General features: G+C 43.5%; 1 protein-coding gene across 1 annotated transcript in view; it reads left to right on the top strand.

The window, feature by feature from the left end:
- Positions 1-20,289, top strand: part of LOC124275343 — a 54,698-nt gene extending 34,409 nt beyond the window's left edge. The window contains exons 2-8 of the mRNA XM_046710838.1: positions 11,147-11,288; positions 13,306-13,525; positions 16,533-16,651; positions 17,236-17,375; positions 18,006-18,549; positions 19,171-19,538; positions 19,913-20,289. Coding sequence (XP_046566794.1) covers positions 13,448-13,525; positions 16,533-16,651; positions 17,236-17,375; positions 18,006-18,549; positions 19,171-19,538; positions 19,913-20,034 — 1,371 coding nt within the window. The 5' untranslated portion in view covers positions 11,147-11,288; positions 13,306-13,447 and the 3' untranslated portion in view covers positions 20,035-20,289. The remainder of the gene's footprint in view (positions 1-11,146; positions 11,289-13,305; positions 13,526-16,532; positions 16,652-17,235; positions 17,376-18,005; positions 18,550-19,170; positions 19,539-19,912) is intronic.
- The last annotated feature ends 345 nt before the right edge of the window (positions 20,290-20,634 follow it).

Here is a 20,634-nt window from a genome sequence, read left to right as displayed (position 1 = left end):
TCACATCTTGGTTCACATTTTCATTAACTGTATTTGAAGTCGAAACTTACCTTGAACTTAATATTACGCGTTGTATGTAATCATAGTCTGTCATATGAACAGATCGGATCAGTTCCTGGAGTGAGTGAGTTTAGTTTTACGCCGCAGTCAGCAATATTCCAGCTATATGACTGCGGTCTTTAAATAATCGAGTCTGGATCTGACAATCCCGTGATCAACAGCATGCGCATCGATCTATGCAATTGGGAACGGATAACACGTGTCAAAACGTCAACGAGCCGGACCACCCGATTCCTTTAGTCGCCTCTTACGACAAGCATGGGTTCATTACTGAAGACCAATTCTAACCCTGATCTTCACGGAATAATGGATACAGGATACACTGCCCGAAATAGATGATCTCATGAATATATACTCCAAACGAGACACAGGTTCGTGAGATAATGTCTGTCAAGTCAATGCATGAATGTCCTGGTTCCTGTACGAAGATTTATTATCTCTCTCTCGACATGTTTCTCGTCGCACATTTACTCACAGCCTCCGTTCAGTTGCCACTGGATGCCTGTCGGACCCTGGTGACGAATGGGTTTTCGGCGTTTTGATAAGAAAACTGAAGCTCTTACAATCCCCAAGCCCAAACTAAAATCTTTTGGCCACAGAGCTTTCAGCTCCTCCTCTCTGGAACCATTCTATCTCACATCTACATCACTATACTCAAATAGACCTTGTCAGAACATACTACTGATTATATAACATACTGAATGTCATTCTTGGACACGTGCTTTTTTACAAATTATCACATTTACAAAATCTGGTCAACAATTCATTATGGGTTTTTTTCACACGGGCTGGCATCGGCAATACTTTGCAAATCTTCACCTTCATAGAAACATATGTATTGTACAAAGATTTCATGAAAGTGGGTGAAAGTTCATATCTACTATAAACGCCAAGAGTGAGTTAAGTTCAAACCCGCTTTGACCCGTATTCGAGTTGCATCCCGTTCAGGTGTTTAGTGAAATCCACGAGTATGGGTTGTGTGCTGATAAACCTTGAAACATTATCAGGGTGAATCGGTATTCGAACCTACTATCGTAAGTATCTGGCGGCGGGCGACCTGTGGCGCCCAAGACGACTGGGCTACCCGTGCGCTCATTCATCAGTAAGTGCAACGTAGACACTCAGAACAATGATGAATCTGAACTAATCTAAGAATGATGTATAAATAGATGATATGAAATCATAGTCAGATCACGTTAGTCATGCATTAATTACATGTGAGTGGTGGATACATAAATAGGGGCATATGAAAAGGTAGGTGCTCACTTCATTTTTCACCCGAGTTTCAATGGTCATTTAATAAATTCAGGACATGCACCCCTGCACACCCTCCCCTCTGATCCGCCATGATGTAAATGAACCACAAAATGTCTTATTTTAATTGGGACTGTGGGTCTTGCTCAGTCTACCGTGCATTCTAACAACTGTTCTTCAGAACTTGGAACAGACACTTGGAGAAGATACTTGTGAAGAGTCCCGATAACATTGGCAAATCCAAATACAAACAGCTGATTTAGCGATAAAAATGCTGGTTCATTGACAAATCGGGGCAACTCTGATTCTACAAGAATTGATTGATTAAAAACGATCGTCAACTCTCGCCCCTGAGGTTTGTCCCGGGATAACACTAGTTGGTCCCAAATGGATTAAAACATCCACGTGTATATGTTGACATATATGTGAAACAAGAATAAGAATAAAACGGAAAATGAATCATGTAAATTTCAATTGTACTCTACAGCTGATGGGTGTCTTCCGTGTGACGGAGAGTAAATGCGGTTTTACATCACTTTCATTTTACCAAAATTCCACGTAGCCAAAGAAAAAAACAGTGATTGAATGTTGTAAGGGCATGGCATGATGCCTTTCAAATATACACTGCTAAAACAAGTCAAGAAGTACAACTATAGTTATTCTTCCCTGGCATGTTAGTAATTCGAAGGAATCAGATGTTCTTTAACTTCTCGGAGTAGAACAATTTCCTGAAAAATATTTGTAATCAAATAGTGAGTGAGTGAGTGAGTTTGGTTTTACGCCGCTTTTAGCAATATTCCAGCAATATCACGGCGGGGGACACCAGAAATGGGCTTCACACATTGTACCCATGCGGGGAATCGAACCCGGGTCTTCCGCTTGACGAGCCAACGCTTTAACCACTAGGCTACCCCACCGCCCTGTAATCAAATAACTGTTAACTATCGATGATTTCGCTAGCAACATGGCGACTTCTGACATTATCATTAATCAAAAACACTGTATGCGGATGGCAAGAATGCACCAGTTCAAATTAAAATCTCAATAATATACTAAGCATATATGTTTAATACAATTTTGTTGCTTATATATCCTGACTTCTGTCAAAGACTTGCTCACATTTAGTTATATCTTTCATCATCATCATCGCTATTATTACAAAAAGAACTAACCAATACCTATAAAAGTGAATGATCGTAAGACGTTATGATTGTTTCGGTTGTTTTTTGTGTTTTTTGTTTGTTTTTTGTTTTTGGTTTTTCACTGTGAATGCTATATCATATACTGTATAGCCCCTTAAAATGCATCATTTTCTAACTGTTCCCGACACAACTTAGTCTGCCGCTGATCGGTCAAAACATCTATATGTGCAAGTGCTTCACTGTAGTGGAAATCCACTCGCACAGTTTTTTGGTGTATACAGCGAGTTGTTTATGTGCGTCCGTAGACGGTATCCTCACAATGTGCCTACATGCCATTGGATCATACCATGTAGACAAGGGGATGATGAATGCATTCACTTTCTATTGTCAATGTGCCTACATTCCCTATATATGTTTTTAGGACTGTAGGCAGAATGTCATGTAGGCACAATGTGAGTGAACCCCGTAGACATGGCAATCTCCGCCAGCCTCTGATACGCCGAGTTGGTACGGAGCTATGCCGGAGATTCACGATGTTATCACAAAGCAATCGGAGCACACAATGGTAACTGCGCGATAACTCTGAACACATTGATAAAGAATGTCACTTGAAGTGATCAATCACTAATAAGCTAAAAGTTCCGTTCATGAACGACATAGCAGCTTTATTATCATGTTTAACTTGTAAAAGATTCTTTTACAGGTCATGTTGCAACGCAGTTGAACCAAAGCGTATAGCGTGAAGGTATATAATTACTCACGTTTGAACCAGTTCACCCCGTTTCAGTGTCAAGTTTAGCTATTTTGGATATTGTTAACGAGATTTACCGAAGTGTGGAACGAAAACGTTCCGAAACAGACTAAAATACACAATTTTGTTTCCGGTCCTTCTGCTATCGCCCATAAATCGAAACATAAAGTGCTTCTTTCACAACCATGCACAGTAAAAATGATTTGTTTTACTTATTGTAAAACTGTAGTTACCTTCGTGCACTGCAGTCGCTAATTCTGAAACCCATATTCTGGCACCTATAACCCGATAGTATTCACACAAGGTGACTCAGGTGGTTTGGAAGGGGGCTGCCGATGAATCACACTAAGGGTACGAGTTCCGCGTGTCAATAGCGAGATGCCCGGGAGTTTACGAGCTGCTTTAACTTTACACAAAGCGGAAGCCAAGTTGTTGTGGATTTACCATTACGAGTACACAACGAGGAACTTTGGTGAAATGAATGGGTGTAAAAAAATTGATCCATCTTGTGCCGCCAGCTGAATCTGAATGTGGTCAATGAGAATCAGTTGTGACGAGGCATGCCGGATAGAGACTAGCCAAGAGATTTAAACAGGATAGAGACTAGCCAATATATCCTTGAACCTGTAAACCTAAAATAATGTACTCTCACTAAAAAGTTGTTACAACATTCAAACCCTCAGTAAAGTGAGTGAGTGAATATGGTTTTACACCGCTTTAAGCAATATTCCAGCAATATCATGGCGGGGAACACCAGAAATGGGCTTCAGATAATGTCCTCAGTAAAGGTGAGGTGAGGTGAAAGTGGGTTTAACGTCGTGCTTGAGAATATTTCGCTCATATGACGACGTGCATGCGTGTGTATGTGTATGTGCGGCTGCTTGTACTAGCCCAGACTGAAGCTGGTTTTATAGTGCTAGCTCACTGAGATACCATGCCGCAGTGAAGCATGAATACCCCACTCAGACACATTATACTGACTCCGAGCCGACCAGTCCTTGTTGTACCCATTAATGCCGAGCGCCAGGCAGGGACCAACAAGTACCATATTTTAACGTCTTTTGGTATGACGCGGCCGGGGATCGAACCCACGACCTTCCGCTCTCCGGGCGGAAGCTCTAACCACTACACCACGGAGGCGGTCTCCTCAGTAAAGCTTACAGTAAGTGATACTGTTGATATGTGAGACAATTTTCTAAAAATAAAGCATCAATGGCCAAACCAATGTCCTAAGCAAATCCCTGTTTTGACTAGAACCACGTGTAGTTCCTTTCAAGGTAAACAATTAACTTGCCTTTGCATGTGTTTGTAATAAGTGCAACCAGTGGGTGAGGTTTTCGTTTTACGCTGCTTTTAGTAATATTCCAGCAATATAACGGCGGGGACACCAGAAATGGGCTTCACATATTGTACCCATATGGGGAATCAAACCCTGGTCTTCGGCGTGACGAGCGGACGCTTTAACCACTAGGCTACCTCACCGCCCCAATAAGTGCAACCAACTGTAGAGGGGCAGGATACGCTCACCCTTTCGCGAACACCTTGTATGATCACTATTTGACTATATTCAATCACGCATGGCATGACACTGTCGGAATCGGATCTCTCTCATGGTATTTCTTATTAATATTATGTAAATGGTTATGTAGCTAGTTCAGTGTTATGATGCACAAGAAGTAAAGAGATCTACTACAATACATTTACAATTACACCTCACAAGGAAGGATGGAGAGGACATTGACACAATCGACCACGTGGTCGTATTATCGTGGGTGGACACAGTGTGAAGATCGTTGACTGCTGATACGGAGCTATAAGGTCAGGGAATGGGGGCATACTGAGAGCACGTCACTTATCTGAAAACACATTATTCAATGTCCGAGAAATAAATTATCTCTAACCGATCTCTGTAATTGAAAACATATTTGTCATGGGACGTTTAGTGGATGGTCCTTTAGTTTTCAAGTGCTCCGAGAAAATACCGCAGTCGTCAGCAATGAGTTAAACACTGTTTATGTAAGACGGAAAGTGTCGGGGTTGAATAATAAATCAGTGTAACCATAAACAGTGTTCTCACAGTGTTATCTTACATGTCGTTTCCTTATTGCTTTCCCTTCTGTTTTCAATGCTTTTGCGATGTTTCCGTCGTCGTGTTTGCTTTGAAGGGGAAGGTTTGATTCATGTGGTAAATGCAGATTAAGGTTGTATATTTGTTTGCTTGTCGTTTCAGCAACATGCCATCTGGATCATTTTTGTTTTTGTTTCTTTGTTGTATAACGTCGCCTTCAGCATGATTCCAGCCACATGGCTGCGGTCTGTAAATCGAATCTGGATCACACGATCCAGTCATTGAAATCAGGAGCATGTATATGCATACGACAACATGGATCAACCAAGTCAGGACGCCCGACACCCGATCTCATGATCCGGCTGCTGAAGACCAGCCCTATCCCGGATGTTTTCGGAGAAAATGGCGTCAGGGTAGCCAAGTGGTTAAAGCGTTCGCTCGTCACCCCGAAGGCCCGGGTTCGATTCCCCATAGGAATAGGCCTATTGCTAAAAGCAGCGTACAACTCCAGTTCGACATGCACGATACTGATGAATCAAAATGTCCACCCCAGACATTCGATTCCCCACATGGGTACAATGTGTGAAGCCCATTTCTGATGTCCCCCGCTGTGATATTGCTTCGTATTCCTGGAATATTGCTTAAAGTTGCGTAAAACTAAACTCACTCACTCACTTGCTCACTCTCCGAGATAAGAGCAGATATTGAGCATCCTGGAAAGTTTCCCCTAAAATGACATGTTCCATTAACCACTTTTAAATCTGGATCGTGCACACATAAAGGGCAGGTCACAGTGCATAGTCACACGAACATCTTCAATCATACCCGTCGTAAACGTCACTGAGCAACAGCAGATCAAACATCCATGGAGTGCGCCCCTCTTGAACGGCCCCTTTCGGTTAACTGGTTTTCAAGGTTCCCCCTTTCAACAAGGCCAAAACATACCGTTTTCAATTGTTCAACGCGCAATCATGAATTCCTGTAAAACATCAACGCGTGCTTGTTCTATTTCGACGCTGTTATGAAATTGGTACATGCTTTGAATCGGTATTCACCTCATTGTGATAGGACTGATGTCAGTTCAAATAATTTTCGTTAATTAAACGGAGTCGATTATGCAATCCTGTGAAATCAAATTCACCATATGCCTTAAAAATAGTGTATCCAATGGGTTAAGGTTTTTATAACTGAAGTAATTGAACTTGGAAGCAAACGTTTTAGCGGACGAGGTGACGATTCAAAATTTTACGCCGCCAATATCCCAGCATTAATACGGCAGTGTACACCAGAAATGAGCTTCACGCATCAGGTGTGTGTGTGTGTGTGTGTGTGTGTGTGCGTGCGTGCGTGTGCGTGCGTGCGTGCGTGCGTGCGTGCGTGCGTGCGTGTGTGTGTGAATTCATGAAAAGTATTGAAAAGCAAAATAAAATTGTAGTTATGGAAAGGTAGATATTAGTTCCTACACCCCTGCGCATTAAACCCATGTGGGGAATCTGACCCGGGTCTTTAACCACTAGGCTACCCCTGTTAAAAGAAAGTGATTTGGGTTTAACGCCACAGTTTTCCATTTCTATCACGGCATATCAGTTTAATGTGGGAAGAAGCTGGCCTGATTCGGTTCTCTGACGCTGATCAGTTTACTGAAACCCACGTGTATGGCGCTGACAAACCTAGCAATACACTCGAGCCGAACCGGGATTCTCGTCGTCATCATCATCATCATCATCATCATCATCATCGCGTGCCAAGGGGCCGCAACTCCGCACAGCAAATAATGAGGCCACAGACGGCAAGGTTACCCGGCCGTGCCCCTTAAGTTTAAGAAACGATCAACGGAATGAAAAAAAAGGTTACGGCAAACAGGAAATTTAACTTGCTGCCACATAGCAAAGCGAGAAGCCAAACTATGTTTATAGCACTGCTTGTGCATAGGCGGGGAATCAAGAAGGGTGGGGTGCGCACGCATCCCCCTTGAAAGTTTATTCAATGACCATTGAAACTCGGGTGAAAATGAAGTGTGCACCCTCCCTTTTCTCAATAGTGTGCACCCCCACCCCTTTCTCAAAAAGCTGTATCCGCCTCTGTTGTGTGCAAAAAGATTGTCACATGTGCACCATGTTGTTTACAACACAGCTACATATCCCATTCTGCATGTAATGCACGTGCAGCACGCAGTCTCGTGATATACGTAGTCCTTTTGATCCAGTGGTGCTATTTCATTGGATATTAACCTTTAGTGTTTTCTGTTACATATCTGCTTTATTTATACAATAAATCTATACTAGGAAAATAAAGATAAACTACTTAATTACTTTACCATCCTGTTACATAACGCAGTGACTACATCGCCGCATCCAACGATTTAATTGGATGCTGCTATCTATCCCATAAAATGCGTGGAGGTACCTTAAGCAAATAAATATCTCGGGCGAAGAAAATCAGACACGGGAGCTTAAAAGAGGCCATTACCCGCGGCATGTAATCTGTCGACTGACGCACATCCCCTGTGGCATCATGGCAGCGTTGTCTTGCACGTGCAGTAGTGGTCCACGTCACTGTCATGGGCATACTGAGAGCACGTCACTTATCTGAAAACACATTATTCAATGTCCGAGAAATAAATTATCTCTAACCGATCTCTGTAATTGAAAACATATTTGTCATGGGACGTTTAGTGGATGGTCCTTTAGTTTTCAAGTGCTCCGAGAAAATACCGCAGTCGTCAGCAATGAGTTAAACACTGTTTATGTAAGACGGAAAGTGTCGGGGTTGAATAATAAATCAGTGTAACCATAAACAGTGTTCTCACAGTGTTATCTTACATGTCGTTTCCTTATTGCTTTCCCTTCTGTTTTCAATGCTTTTGCGATGTTTCCGTCGTCGTGTTTGCTTTGAAGGGGAAGGTTTGATTCATGTGGTAAATGCAGATTAAGGTTGTATATTTGTTTGCTTGTCGTTTCAGCAACATGCCATCTGGATCATTTTTGGTTTTGTTTCTTTGTTGTATAACGTCGCCTTCAGCATGATTCCAGCCACATGGCTGCGGTCTGTAAATCGAATCTGGATCACACACATCCAGTGATTGAAATCAGGAGCATGTATATGCATACGACAACATGGATCAACCAAGTCAGGACGCCCGACACCCGATCTCATGATCCGGCTGCTGAAGACCAGCCCTATCCCGGATGTTTTCGGAGAAAATGGCGTCAGGGTAGCCAAGTGGTTAAAGCGTTCGCTCGTCACCCCGAAGGCCCGGGTTCGATTCCCCATAGGAATAGGCCTATTGCTAAAAGCAGCGTACAACTCCAGTTCGACATGCACGATACTGATGAATCAAAATGTCCACCCCAGACATTCGATTCCCCACATGGGTACAATGTGTGAAGCCCATTTCTGATGTCCCCCGCTGTGATATTGCTTCGTATTCCTGGAATATTGCTTAAAGTTGCGTAAAACTAAACTCACTCACTCACTTGCTCACTCTCCGAGATAAGAGCAGATATTGAGCATCCTGGAAAGTTTCCCCTAAAATGACATGTTCCATTAACCACTTTTAAATCTGGATCGTGCACACATAAAGGGCAGGTCACAGTGCATAGTCACACGAACATCTTCAATCATACCCGTCGTAAACGTCACTGAGCAACAGCAGATCAAACATCCATGGAGTGCGCCCCTCTTGAACGGCCCCTTTCGGTTAACTGGTTTTCAAGGTTCCCCCTTTCAACAAGGCCAAAACATACCGTTTTCAATTGTTCAACGCGCAATCATGAATTCCTGTAAAACATCAACGCGTGCTTGTTCTATTTCGACGCTGTTATGAAATTGGTACATGCTTTGAATCGGTATTCACCTCATTGTGATAGGACTGATGTCAGTTCAAATAATTTTCGTTAATTAAACGGAGTCGATTATGCAATCCTGTGAAATCAAATTCACCATATGCCTTAAAAATAGTGTATCCAATGGGTTAAGGTTTTTATAACTGAAGTAATTGAACTTGGAAGCAAACGTTTTAGCGGACGAGGTGACGATTCAAAATTTTACGCCGCCAATATCCCAGCATTAATACGGCAGTGTACACCAGAAATGAGCTTCACGCATCAGTGTGTCAGGTGTGTGTGTGTGTGTGTGTGTGTGTGCGTGCGTGCGTGCGTGCGTGTGTGTGTGAATTCATGAAAAGTATTGAAAAGCAAAATAAAATTGTAGTTATGGAAAGGTAGATATTAGTTCCTACACCCCTGCGCATTAAACCCATGTGGGGAATCTGACCCGGGTCTTTAACCACTAGGCTACCCCTGTTAAAAGAAAGTGATTTGGGTTTAACGCCACAGTTTTCCATTTCTATCACGGCATATCAGTTTAATGTGGGAAGAAGCTGGCCTGATTCGGTTCTCTGACGCTGATCAGTTTACTGAAACCCACGTGTATGGCGCTGACAAACCTAGCAATACACTCGAGCCGAACCGGGATTCTCGTCGTCATCATCATCATCATCATCATCATCATCATCGCGTGCCAAGGGGCCGCAACTCCGCACAGCAAATAATGAGGCCACAGACGGCAAGGTTACCCGGCCGTGCCCCTTAAGTTTAAGAAACGATCAACGGAATGAAAAAAAAGGTTACGGCAAACAGGAAATTTAACTTGCTGCCACATAGCAAAGCGAGAAGCCAAACTATGTTAATAGCACTGCTTGTGCATAGGCGGGGAATCAAGAAGGGTGGGGGTGCGCACGCTTTCCCTTGAAAGTTTATTCAATGACCATTGAAACTCGGGTGAAAATGAAGTGTGCACCCTCCCTTTTCTCAATAGTGTGCACCCCCACCCCTTTCTCAAAAAGCTGTATCCGCCTCTGTTGTGTGCAAAAAGATTGTCACATGTGCACCATGTTGTTTACAACACAGCTACATATCCCATTCTGCATGTAATGCACGTGCAGCACGCAGTCTCGTGATATACGTAGTCCTTTTGATCCAGTGGTGCTATTTCATTGGATATTAACCTTTAGTGTTTTCTGTTACATATCTGCTTTATTTATACAATAAATCTATACTAGGAAAATAAAGATAAACTACTTAATTACTTTACCATCCTGTTACATAACGCAGTGACTACATCGCCGCATCCAACGATTTAATTGGATGCTGCTATCTATCCCATAAAATGCGTGGAGGTACCTTAAGCAAATAAATATCTCGGGCGAAGAAAATCAAACACGGGAGCTTAAAAGAGGCCATTACCCGCGGCATGTAATCTGTCGACTGACGCACATCCCCTGTGGCATCATGGCAACGTTGTCTTGCACGTGCAGTAGTGGTCCACGTCACTGTCATAAAGTCGCATCGTGCAGTCCTGTTGTAAGACTTTGATTAGTGTTGTTTATTTTACTTCCAGAATGCACGTGTAACACGTGTTTCCGGTTTTCAGTCGAAACTGCATTTTTGTTGTTTGTTTCAGGTTAAAAACTAAAATGAACGACTTTTGGAGTTTATTTATAGTCGTTATGGGTATCTGTGTACATTTCTGTGTTTGTTTGTGTTGTTTAAAGGCGTTGATGAGCGTTGTGTTATTTACCAGAAATTTACTCTATAGGAAATGAGGGAATAAATACGCTTCCCCTCCCTCCTACAAATACTCAGACGGATCTGATTAAGGTAACGAGCCTCAGCATTATAAATAGCACCGGTCATTTCACGCTTCATGTATACAGTAAACACGAATATGTATTTTGGGCATATATGATCCACTGATAGCATGCTTGAGGTGGTTAACACGGCAGCTGTTTTTCTCCTGAAGTGGATAGGTAAGAAATGGTCACAATTTATCACGATTCATAGCAATAATTCATCGTCGATGCTGTTGCAGAAATCTGTGTGTTCTGCTGTCGTTCCTGCTGCCGCTGACGGCGTCCAGTGAGAAGATCAAGCTGGGGTCATTCCGCGACCAGATCCTTGACCAGCACAATGAGTACCGACGGGAGGAGAGGGCGTCCAACATGTATCAAATGGTCTGTTCCACCGCTGTGCTTGGATCCAGTCAATAATATCCACTTTATACCCAATACTATCAGATGTGAATCGTAGCCTGATCATTAAACAATGTCTAGTATCCATCATCGTGTCCACATCAAGAACACCAAGTCAAAACATTGATAACACAGCAGTCTCGTTTCCTACTGACTGGGTTCCGTCCTATTGCGCAACCTAGTACAATAACCAGTCCAGAATTCTGAGACAAATTCATTCAACTGGATACATAAATATTAATCAGTATTGTTTGATACATCAAACCACTTGTATATTGCAACACTACGCTCCTTCTAATCCTTGCAAACACGTCGTGCAGCGTGCTCTGACAAACGGAAATCGTGGAAATCTCAAAACGAGGCTCTGCCGCCAGAAAGGTTTGGCGGTCTGGTACGGACTTGATATTATATCAGTCATATTGTCCGTTACAAAACTACACTGAATAAGCGAAAAAAACACATAACAGGTGTAACCAGTGAGCCAGATGAATTGTGAATCATTTTACGACCTCATCAAACTGGGGCAGTCTGTGACGTATTAGTTAAGGTCATGCTGCCTACACCTCGCCAATAAATACAGAAATACGACGTTATTAAAGTTTAAAATTAAAACTTACTTGTAAAAACCATTTTCTTATGAAACAAGGAATTGGAATTCAGTGTAACCATAGTTGTTTGTTTCTTTTCACTTTCACACATGAAAATTCGGATCGGCTGAAAAGTAGGTCATTGTCTGAATAGGTTAATGAGACTCATGTTTCGGTTTGTGCTTCCGCATTCATGGCCGCATCAACACTACCTGCATCAAACATCACATGCATTAATCACCACGCCCACATCAAGCATCACGTGCATCAATCGCCACGCCCACATCAAACATCACATGCTTCCGTCACCATGCCACATCAAACATCACATGCATCCGTCACCACGCCCACATCAAACATCACATGCATCCGTCACCACGCCCACATCAAGCATCATATGCATCAATCACAGACCCCTGCATCAAACATCACATGCATCCGTCACTTTATCAGGTGGATATTGAGATTGTACGACGACGGCAGAATAGCATGTTTGAATGTCCATGCCACTGACGTAGAAAAGTAGGGCAGGGGCCAAGCAACAATGTCACAAACTCAATATCCACTCAATAATGGATACGCTGAAATCCAGCAATGGTCTGTGCAGTCATCACTGTACATAGTCCTGTCTTGGCGTTGTGACGCGTGAACGTCGTGCACATAGGCAATCGGCAGCTTCCGTATTGTTGATACCGTCTCAACAGGGCTGAAATGGGGTTTCCGTGGCAATGGAAATGCGCAGCCACTAGACGTTGAGACATTCTCCCACGGACCATTCCAGTAGCCCCATGACGTTGTGCAGTCGTGAGTCGTGGCATGATGTGCATATGGTTCAGAGGTCGTTGAATGGTTTTGAACGGTCAAACGTCAAGCGATCAGGCTTCCCAAATCGACAGAATATAAACGACATTTATATGAGCACCGTTTATCGCACCTGCACAAACATATTGCACCACTGACGTCAGCTCACTAACTACTTTGTTTCTCTCTTTGTGTACATATGTAGTTCCCGATATATTTTAATTTCTTATTTGCACAGTTTCTTTCAGTGGCAAGTATATATTCATGTTCACTGTCACATCCACAACACAGCACCCGTGAAGATCCGGGTTAGAATATTGATCTTCAGTAACCAATGCTTGTCGTAAGAGGCGACTAACGGGATCTGGTGGCCAGGCTCGCTGACTTGGTTGACACATGTCATCGTATCCCAATCGATGATCAAGCTGTTGATCACACGATTGTCTCGATTATTTACAGACCGCCACCATATAGCTGGAATACCGCTGAGTGGGGCGTTAAACAACAAACATAAGAAAGAAGTTTGAATGCCTTTGTGTGAAGACACCATACACTTTAGGAATGTAGTAAATTTACACTCATTGTCATAAACACCTTCTTGTTCCTTGCAGAACTGGAATGAAACTTTGGCGGAGCAAGCTGAGCGATGGGCAGACAGGTGCGTATTCAAGCACGAGATGAAGAGCGGAATGGGGGGAGAATCTGGCGTTCGATACCCGGAAGTTCGACACTTCCAAGCTGCTTGACGGCTTAATGAAGGGATGGCATGACGAGAAGAGGACGTGGAAGTACGGAAGTCAGTCGTGCGGCTTCGCTTGTCATTTTACACAGGTAACGTTAAGGTTACATGTAGTTAAGGCAATCTTCAAACCCTCTCCCCACACGTTGCTTAATCCCAAACATATTTTGTCACGTGTTTCATAAGGTCGTCCAGCCTTTGGGCATCGCTCGATGGCTTCCTTTAAGTTCTTCTTTGGCGGGGAAAATAGTTATTGTGGTTTCTCAGCGAATACATATATAATCTCTTTTGACTGCTTTAGGGATATTCGTATCCGTGCCTCTATCACGAAAGGAACAAGGCCTCAAAACAAAAGTGAGTTAGTGAGTAAATATTGCTTTATGCCTCATCAGCAATCCTGCGGCTGCTCGCAGCGATGAATGCGTATTATCGCTCTACGTTAGAAGCGGTGTCATACATCAGAAATATATGTCGGGTTTTGAAACAGTGACAAAATATAAAAGTATTGCGGTTCTGAAATAACATCTACAAGGAGTACATTTAATAACTGAACTTGAACAAAACAAACAATATCAAACGTTACTAGACAGAAGACACTGAACGAACCATTGCACACTTTAGGACCAAAACACAACTGTGATACTGGTACAGTGTACTACAGTGATAACGAATCCAAAGGGACTACTAAGTTCGTTACTTCGTTATAGCTCACCCTTGAAGATCCGGGTTAGAATTGGTCTTCAGTAACCAATGCTTGTCGTAAGAGGCGACTAACGGGATCGGGTGGTCAGGCTCGCTGACTTGGTTGATACACGTCATCGTTTCCCAATTGCGTAGATCGATGCTCATGCTGTTGATCACTGACTTGTCTGGTCCAGACTCGATTATTTACAAACCGCTGCCATATAGCTGGAAAATTGCTTGGTGCGGCGTAAAACTCACTCACCCACTCATTATAGCTGCTCTTCGTTATATTCATTTCGACTAAAATATACAGCAAGTGTACGGTGCCCAAAACTATGGAATCCGAGAAGGGACATTGTCGCTATGTCGCATTTTCGCCCTCTCAAAAACAAGTAAAGTGAGGCAAAATAAACCAAAACGCGACACGCGACAATGCGACAAATGGGCGAAATGTCGCGTTGTCGCGATGTCGCGTGTTGCGTTTTGGTTAATTTTGCTTGTATTTGAGAGGGCGACAACGCGACAATGCGACATAGCGACAATGTCCCTTCCAGGATTCCATACAAAACAATCATCTTATCCGTCATTTCGTTATAAGCTTGTTCGTTATAAACATAGTTTACCATATACAATACATCACCATGGTATAACCATTTCTTGTTTGATTCATTCTTAGGCACCATCATACACTTTCTTTTAGTGTATGGTTTGACATTTCCTTCAGCAGTATTCCTGCTATATCACGGGGTAACATTAATATTACTATGTGATGTGAACTGAACCCTTTTCATTGGTGATTAATTGGTATAATCTGCTGGGTACCCACCGCCCGATGGTTTTCCATTGAAGAAAAAAATGGCTCTTTTACCAGTATAATGTCCCTGGCGACATGCAGGGTGAAATATGTGAACATCGTTCAGCAGCCACCACATGACGTTTGTCATGAATGGCGACTACCCGGGCATGGGGTACATTCAGGGTAGGCAGACATATCGTCTTCGTCTGGTGACGTCATTACGACAATGTGTCGATGTGCGTCGATGTGTGAGGACGCCCGTCAGCCTCGGTCTAGGGTGTGTAAGTCCAGGTACATTGGTTTCACCAACTGAGCGACTGACTGAGTTGGATTTATCGCTGCTGTTAGGAACATTCCAGCTCTACCAAGGCTGTGGGCTTCATGTGAGAGGATAGCCCGGAGTGCTACAGGTCACAAAAATTTACCATTTCGGTGAAACTCAGACCACGTGTATGACGCTTAAAAACGTAGAGGGTGGGATTCGAACTCCATACTATTGGCTTGTCCAGCGGCCGCTACCCTCTACAGCCGTGATCCGGTTTATAGTTCTAAATTATGGTTAAATAATACGTCTGTGTGGTACATTGCCCATCTTATTCCACTCATAATCTACTGTTCGAATCAAGTGGCGATTAAACGAATGGCATCTCGTCTTTATAAAGAACACGTCTACCCAACTAGGTTTTTGGCTGGACACATTTAAGTCTACCCTGTGACTGATCAACCTGAACAGTCAAGCTGAACTATTCTCATAAATGGCGTTTAATCAAACTCAAATGACCTTACCTCTCTTCACCCGACCAGACATTTCTTAAAAGGTTAATTCCGAAATGATGAGAGATGTTTCATTATTTTGATGCAGACTTTGGTAATACATGGGCTACACGCCGACGAGGTGCTTGTTCTATATCGGATGCAGATGTAAGGAGTTATTAATGAGATTTGTTTCTGGATGGTTGGTTCCGGAAGTGCATATATCCTGCACGAAATCGACTTTCCATCCTCCCGCCATGCACGGGTGCTCCCTTCGTTATACAGTGCATAGTTCTCCAACACCAGTTAAGTTAATGTATTCAAACCGTGTTAACTGTTGTCACCTGCCACCGGAAGTGCAGCCATTTGTGGCAGACGATTACCACCAGCGTTGTGTAATTAGGAGAACAAAATATCTTTATACACTCCTGGTTCTAGTACTCCTCGCACTATGTGATTTGAAATATGAACATTTTCTCGATTTTCCTGTTTCCTAGCTTCTAAATGATTTGTTCAGAAATATGCCCCAAATGATTAGTTAGTTGGTGTTAGGTGAAAAAGTGAATGAGTCGTATAATATACCAAAACATCAACGTGTTTGTGTTGATAAGAGAAACGAAGACACCGTTTAATGGAACCTAGTAAGTAAATACTTTGGTGTACACAGCTAATGTAAGCCGGGTCCTACTGTCCATGTAGTTGTTCAAAGAGCTGCGTCCACTGGTAACTAATGAAGGATGTTGTTTTTAAATTGCAATCTACATAATACGGGGCAAACATCCTGATGTTGAACGCAACGTATACAAAGCACAGGGAACAGTATACTTCGTGAGGACATATTACTGACTCCACTGTCTTCTCCCCAGCTTGTCTGGCACTCCACCAATGCTGTTGGGTGCGCGGCTACACGATGCGGGCAACTGGGTGGGCTCATAGGGTCCCAGGTCAGGCACGCCTTCTACCTCGTCTGCTTCTACTACCCCAGGTGCGTACATCAATCTGACAGATCATCTGACCCAGTTTAAATACCTTTATGACTGACTGAGTATGGTCTTACGCCGCTTTTAGCAATATTCCAGCAATATCACGGCGGGGAACACCAGAAATGGGCTTCACACATTGTACCCATGTGGGGAATCGAACCCGAGTCTTCGGCGTGACGAGTGAACGCTTTAACCACTAGGCTACCCCACCGCCCCATACCTTTATGTCTTTGTCAGCTCCAGTACACAATGATTTGGAGGTTATGACCTGTGTGGATTAGTTGTAAGGAAATCGAAAAAACGTCCACTTTGATGAAACGAAAACCGTAATCATATACAGTCAAACCCCGTTGTGTCGAATTCGTCGGGACCAAGGGGAAAGTTTTCCGTATGTTCGACACATCCGTCAGCATAGAAATGACCAAGTACTGTAATTTGATCTCACTTCCAGCTGCTCCTGAAAACTGAAAACACATCATTCAAGTATTAACATTTGCTTTTGACGATGAAATGTATATTCTTTCAAGTCGTTTAGCTTCCTTAAAGGTCGCACACAATGTATGATAATTCCCTATGTATGCTGCAGAGGCAACTGGATGGGCGAGGTGCCTTACATCCCAGGCAGAGCCTGCTCCAAGTGTGAGAAGGGATCCACATGTTCCGAGGAGCTGTGTGAAAGCGGCGGAGATGGCGGGGCTCAGGTAGCGGCAGCTCCAGCTCCGGCAGGTGGGTCAGTAGTCGACAGGTACACCAGGACATTGGTAGTCCAGCCCCGGCAGGTGGGTCAGTAGTCGACAGGTACACCAGGACATTGGTAGTCCAGCCCTGGTAGTACTAGAACCTCGGCAGTTTTGGTATTGGAGCCTCGGTAGTCCTGCCCTGATAGTACTGGAACCTCGGTAGTCCAGACCTGTAGTACATGAACCTCGGTAGTCCTGCCCTGGTAGTACTGGAACCTCGGTAGTCCAGCCCTGTAGTACATGAACCTAGGTAGTACGACCCTGGTACTACATGAATCTCGGTAGTCCGGCCCTGATATTACTGGAACCTCGGTAGTACGACCCTGGTACTAGATGAACCTCGGTAGTACGACCCTGAGTAGATATTTTCTTCCAACCTGATCGGTGTGACCCTTTTCCATGGAAATCTGTAAGACCCTCCTGGAACCGCATTATCTCCACCCGTTTCTGTTGAAACTGGTTGCTCTTGTATCCTCATTCGACTTTTTACCGGTTGTTTTGGAAACTATCCTCTTCGAAATGTATTCATCTTCAATTGGTGGCTAAAGGCCTGTAACTGTTTTTCATCATCTATACATATTTGTTTCCATTACTTTCATGACAATAATTATTCCAGCACTGACCTTAAGGGAGCCATTGCGCAAGTCGAAGAGTCACGTTTCCTTCATCAGAAAATCCAGTCGGTTCGAGACCTTCTCTCATGGGTCGGGAGCCAATCGGAAGACGGTATCTCGTGGTACGAGCACTCTTCACAGATCTGGACCAATCACGCTCGATCGTCTCCGAGGCCCCCTATCTCTTAGAGCGGAAGGTCTCGTATCTGATCAGGGAACGGCTCTGGCTGCTAAACAGCCCCGACAGTTGGCCTACTCTTCCGCCAGAGAAGTGAACTACAAAGTGAGCAAGAAGAACAAACCCAAACGCCGTAGAAACAGATGCAAGGATAGGCTTCCTGCTTGCTGGAAGTGGTCAGACAGATGTAACGGCAACAGAGCTATCAGGATCATGTGCCCCAAGTCATGTGATGCTTGTGAGATGGTGCTTGCTTTGGTTGACGGAAGACTAGACAACAAGAGTCAGGGTTCACACAGCACTGGGGAGAAGAAGCAAGTACGGACTGGTTCCATTGGGCAGCGACGAGGGATCTCTCGCTCTTCCAGGTATACCGTCTACGGCTATCTTCCCGTAGCGATTCTAGTGTTTTCATGGTCCCTGGAGTCATCGTTCCCAGATTCGGAAAATCGTTCTCATGATTTCACTCAATGTGTTTCTGGATTGGCTGTAATTATTTAGTGTCAAGATATGGCATGTATATTGCCGACTTGCATCCAACAATATGTGCTTGACCGAACGTTGACCATTCAATAGTTAATTTATGTGATGAAACAAGGAGTTGGTATATCTGAGTGCATCAATAGTGTGAATCCTGTTACAAGCATAAAAAAGTGGTGTAAGTTCTCTAGTAGTTAATATCTCGGTACATTAAATTATATTCTCACGTTAAATTCGAATTAAGTTGGCGTTGTCTTTGGGTCAGGACATGCCTACCCTTTTAGGGCGAACACCCGATGTCGTTAGACTCCTTACTCATTTGCAGTGTCCATTCATAGTATTTTATCCGCTGCTTTGCAATTCATGAAGCTTGTTTCAGTGTTTGATCGAACTTATTAAACGCTTAGCTATAATGCGATGCTAATAATGTCATGATAAACGAGAATCGTTCTTTGAAGATAGGGTGACAATGGCGACTCATACATTTCTCGGCCTCTTTATAGAAACAGGCACCATCCCAGTGGCCGTCGGCGTCATCAGCCTGAAACAGCTACAACCAACCGACGTCAAACTCCAGCACGAAAACTTGACAACGTCCGTCAAAATGGAGGTCAGATGAGCAGACGACAGAGTTACAACAGCAGAAGACAGATACGTCGTCATCACAGTCAACAGTCGAGTCGGGAAAGTCGCTACGGGCAACGTCACGTCACTGGGCGACGTCATCATCGACCCCGACAACACAACCAGGGAGCCAGCAGGCACACACAACACAGGACCGTTCAGCGGACGAGAGGTCAAGATATTAAAAACAAACATACTGACTCTGCGCAGCACCGGAAGCAGCAAAACGCAGTATTACCTCAGAAGGATAACCGTGAGTGAATTCCCTTGGAGAATAGCCTGTACTAACCAACATTATAAACGATGCTCCGATAATCACTAAAGGTTATTTCTGAAACAGAGCTTTGAGTTCCAGCTCACTATATTTTCACATAAAACTATAGTGTATTTTCATACCCGCCTTCTTCATTCTTGACATTTCATTCTCTTGTTGTTAACCAAAAATGTCTTTGTCAGTTATGAATAGTCTGTTTTCTTCACTAGCGTATCCATTTACAGGCAGCGGAGGCATGTCTGAGTTTAGACCAAGCTGAAAATGACGATAACCAAACTGTCAAAAAAGCATTTTCAACTCAACAAATGTATGATTGTGTACTTACTGCTCTTCTATTTTGTGTCTGGTTTCAGCTTTCTGCACCGACAACGCAAGTTACGCTGCCCGGTGTGTGTACTGGGCGAAGACTGGGTTCTGTCGGGAAAACTACATGATGCGAGACCTCTACTGTAAGAAGAGTTGCGGAAACTGCTAGCCAGTCAATATTTGATAGTTTAGACAATTCAGTTGTGACACTATGGTGTATTGTGACGTCTTTATACAAGACTGGTGAAGTCGTGATGGTATCTGTAACTAAGATAGAAGGTTGTTGCCTCCCCTTATGTTTGAGGTCGAGGGTATAAGTCGAGGGTATAAGGTGTGGTTAGTTTTCAGCTGGAGATATAGCTGTGATGTACACAAAATATGAGTGTTTTGGTTTGTTTGTCAATTTTATAAGACCATTGTCATTAAAAATAAACTATTAAACAAACACAAAATAGAGCCAGAAAATTCAATTGTGGGCTGATAGCTGAAGACTGACTGACTGAGTTTAGTTTTACGCCGCTTTTAGCAATATTCCAGCAACATCACGGCGGGGGAAACCAGAAATGGGCTTCACACATTGTACCCATGTAGGGATTCGAACCCGGGTCTTCGGCGTGACGAGCCAACGTTTTAACCACTAGGCTACCCCACCGCCCTTGATAGCTGAAGACGCTGAAGATGATTTACTGCACGAGTGTAAGCCTCCTGTTCCCAGTAAAGACAACAGAATTACTGGCAGGCTGACTTGTGTCCGATGCAGCTAAATGGA

Source organism: Haliotis rubra, unplaced genomic scaffold (assembly GCF_003918875.1).
Source record: "Haliotis rubra isolate DU_JTF1 unplaced genomic scaffold, ASM391887v1 Scf2, whole genome shotgun sequence".
In the NCBI taxonomy this organism is placed as follows: Eukaryota; Metazoa; Mollusca; class Gastropoda; order Lepetellida; family Haliotidae; genus Haliotis; species Haliotis rubra.
The sequence above is the reverse complement of the archived record's forward strand: the minus strand, read 5'-3'. Positions and strand labels throughout refer to the sequence as shown.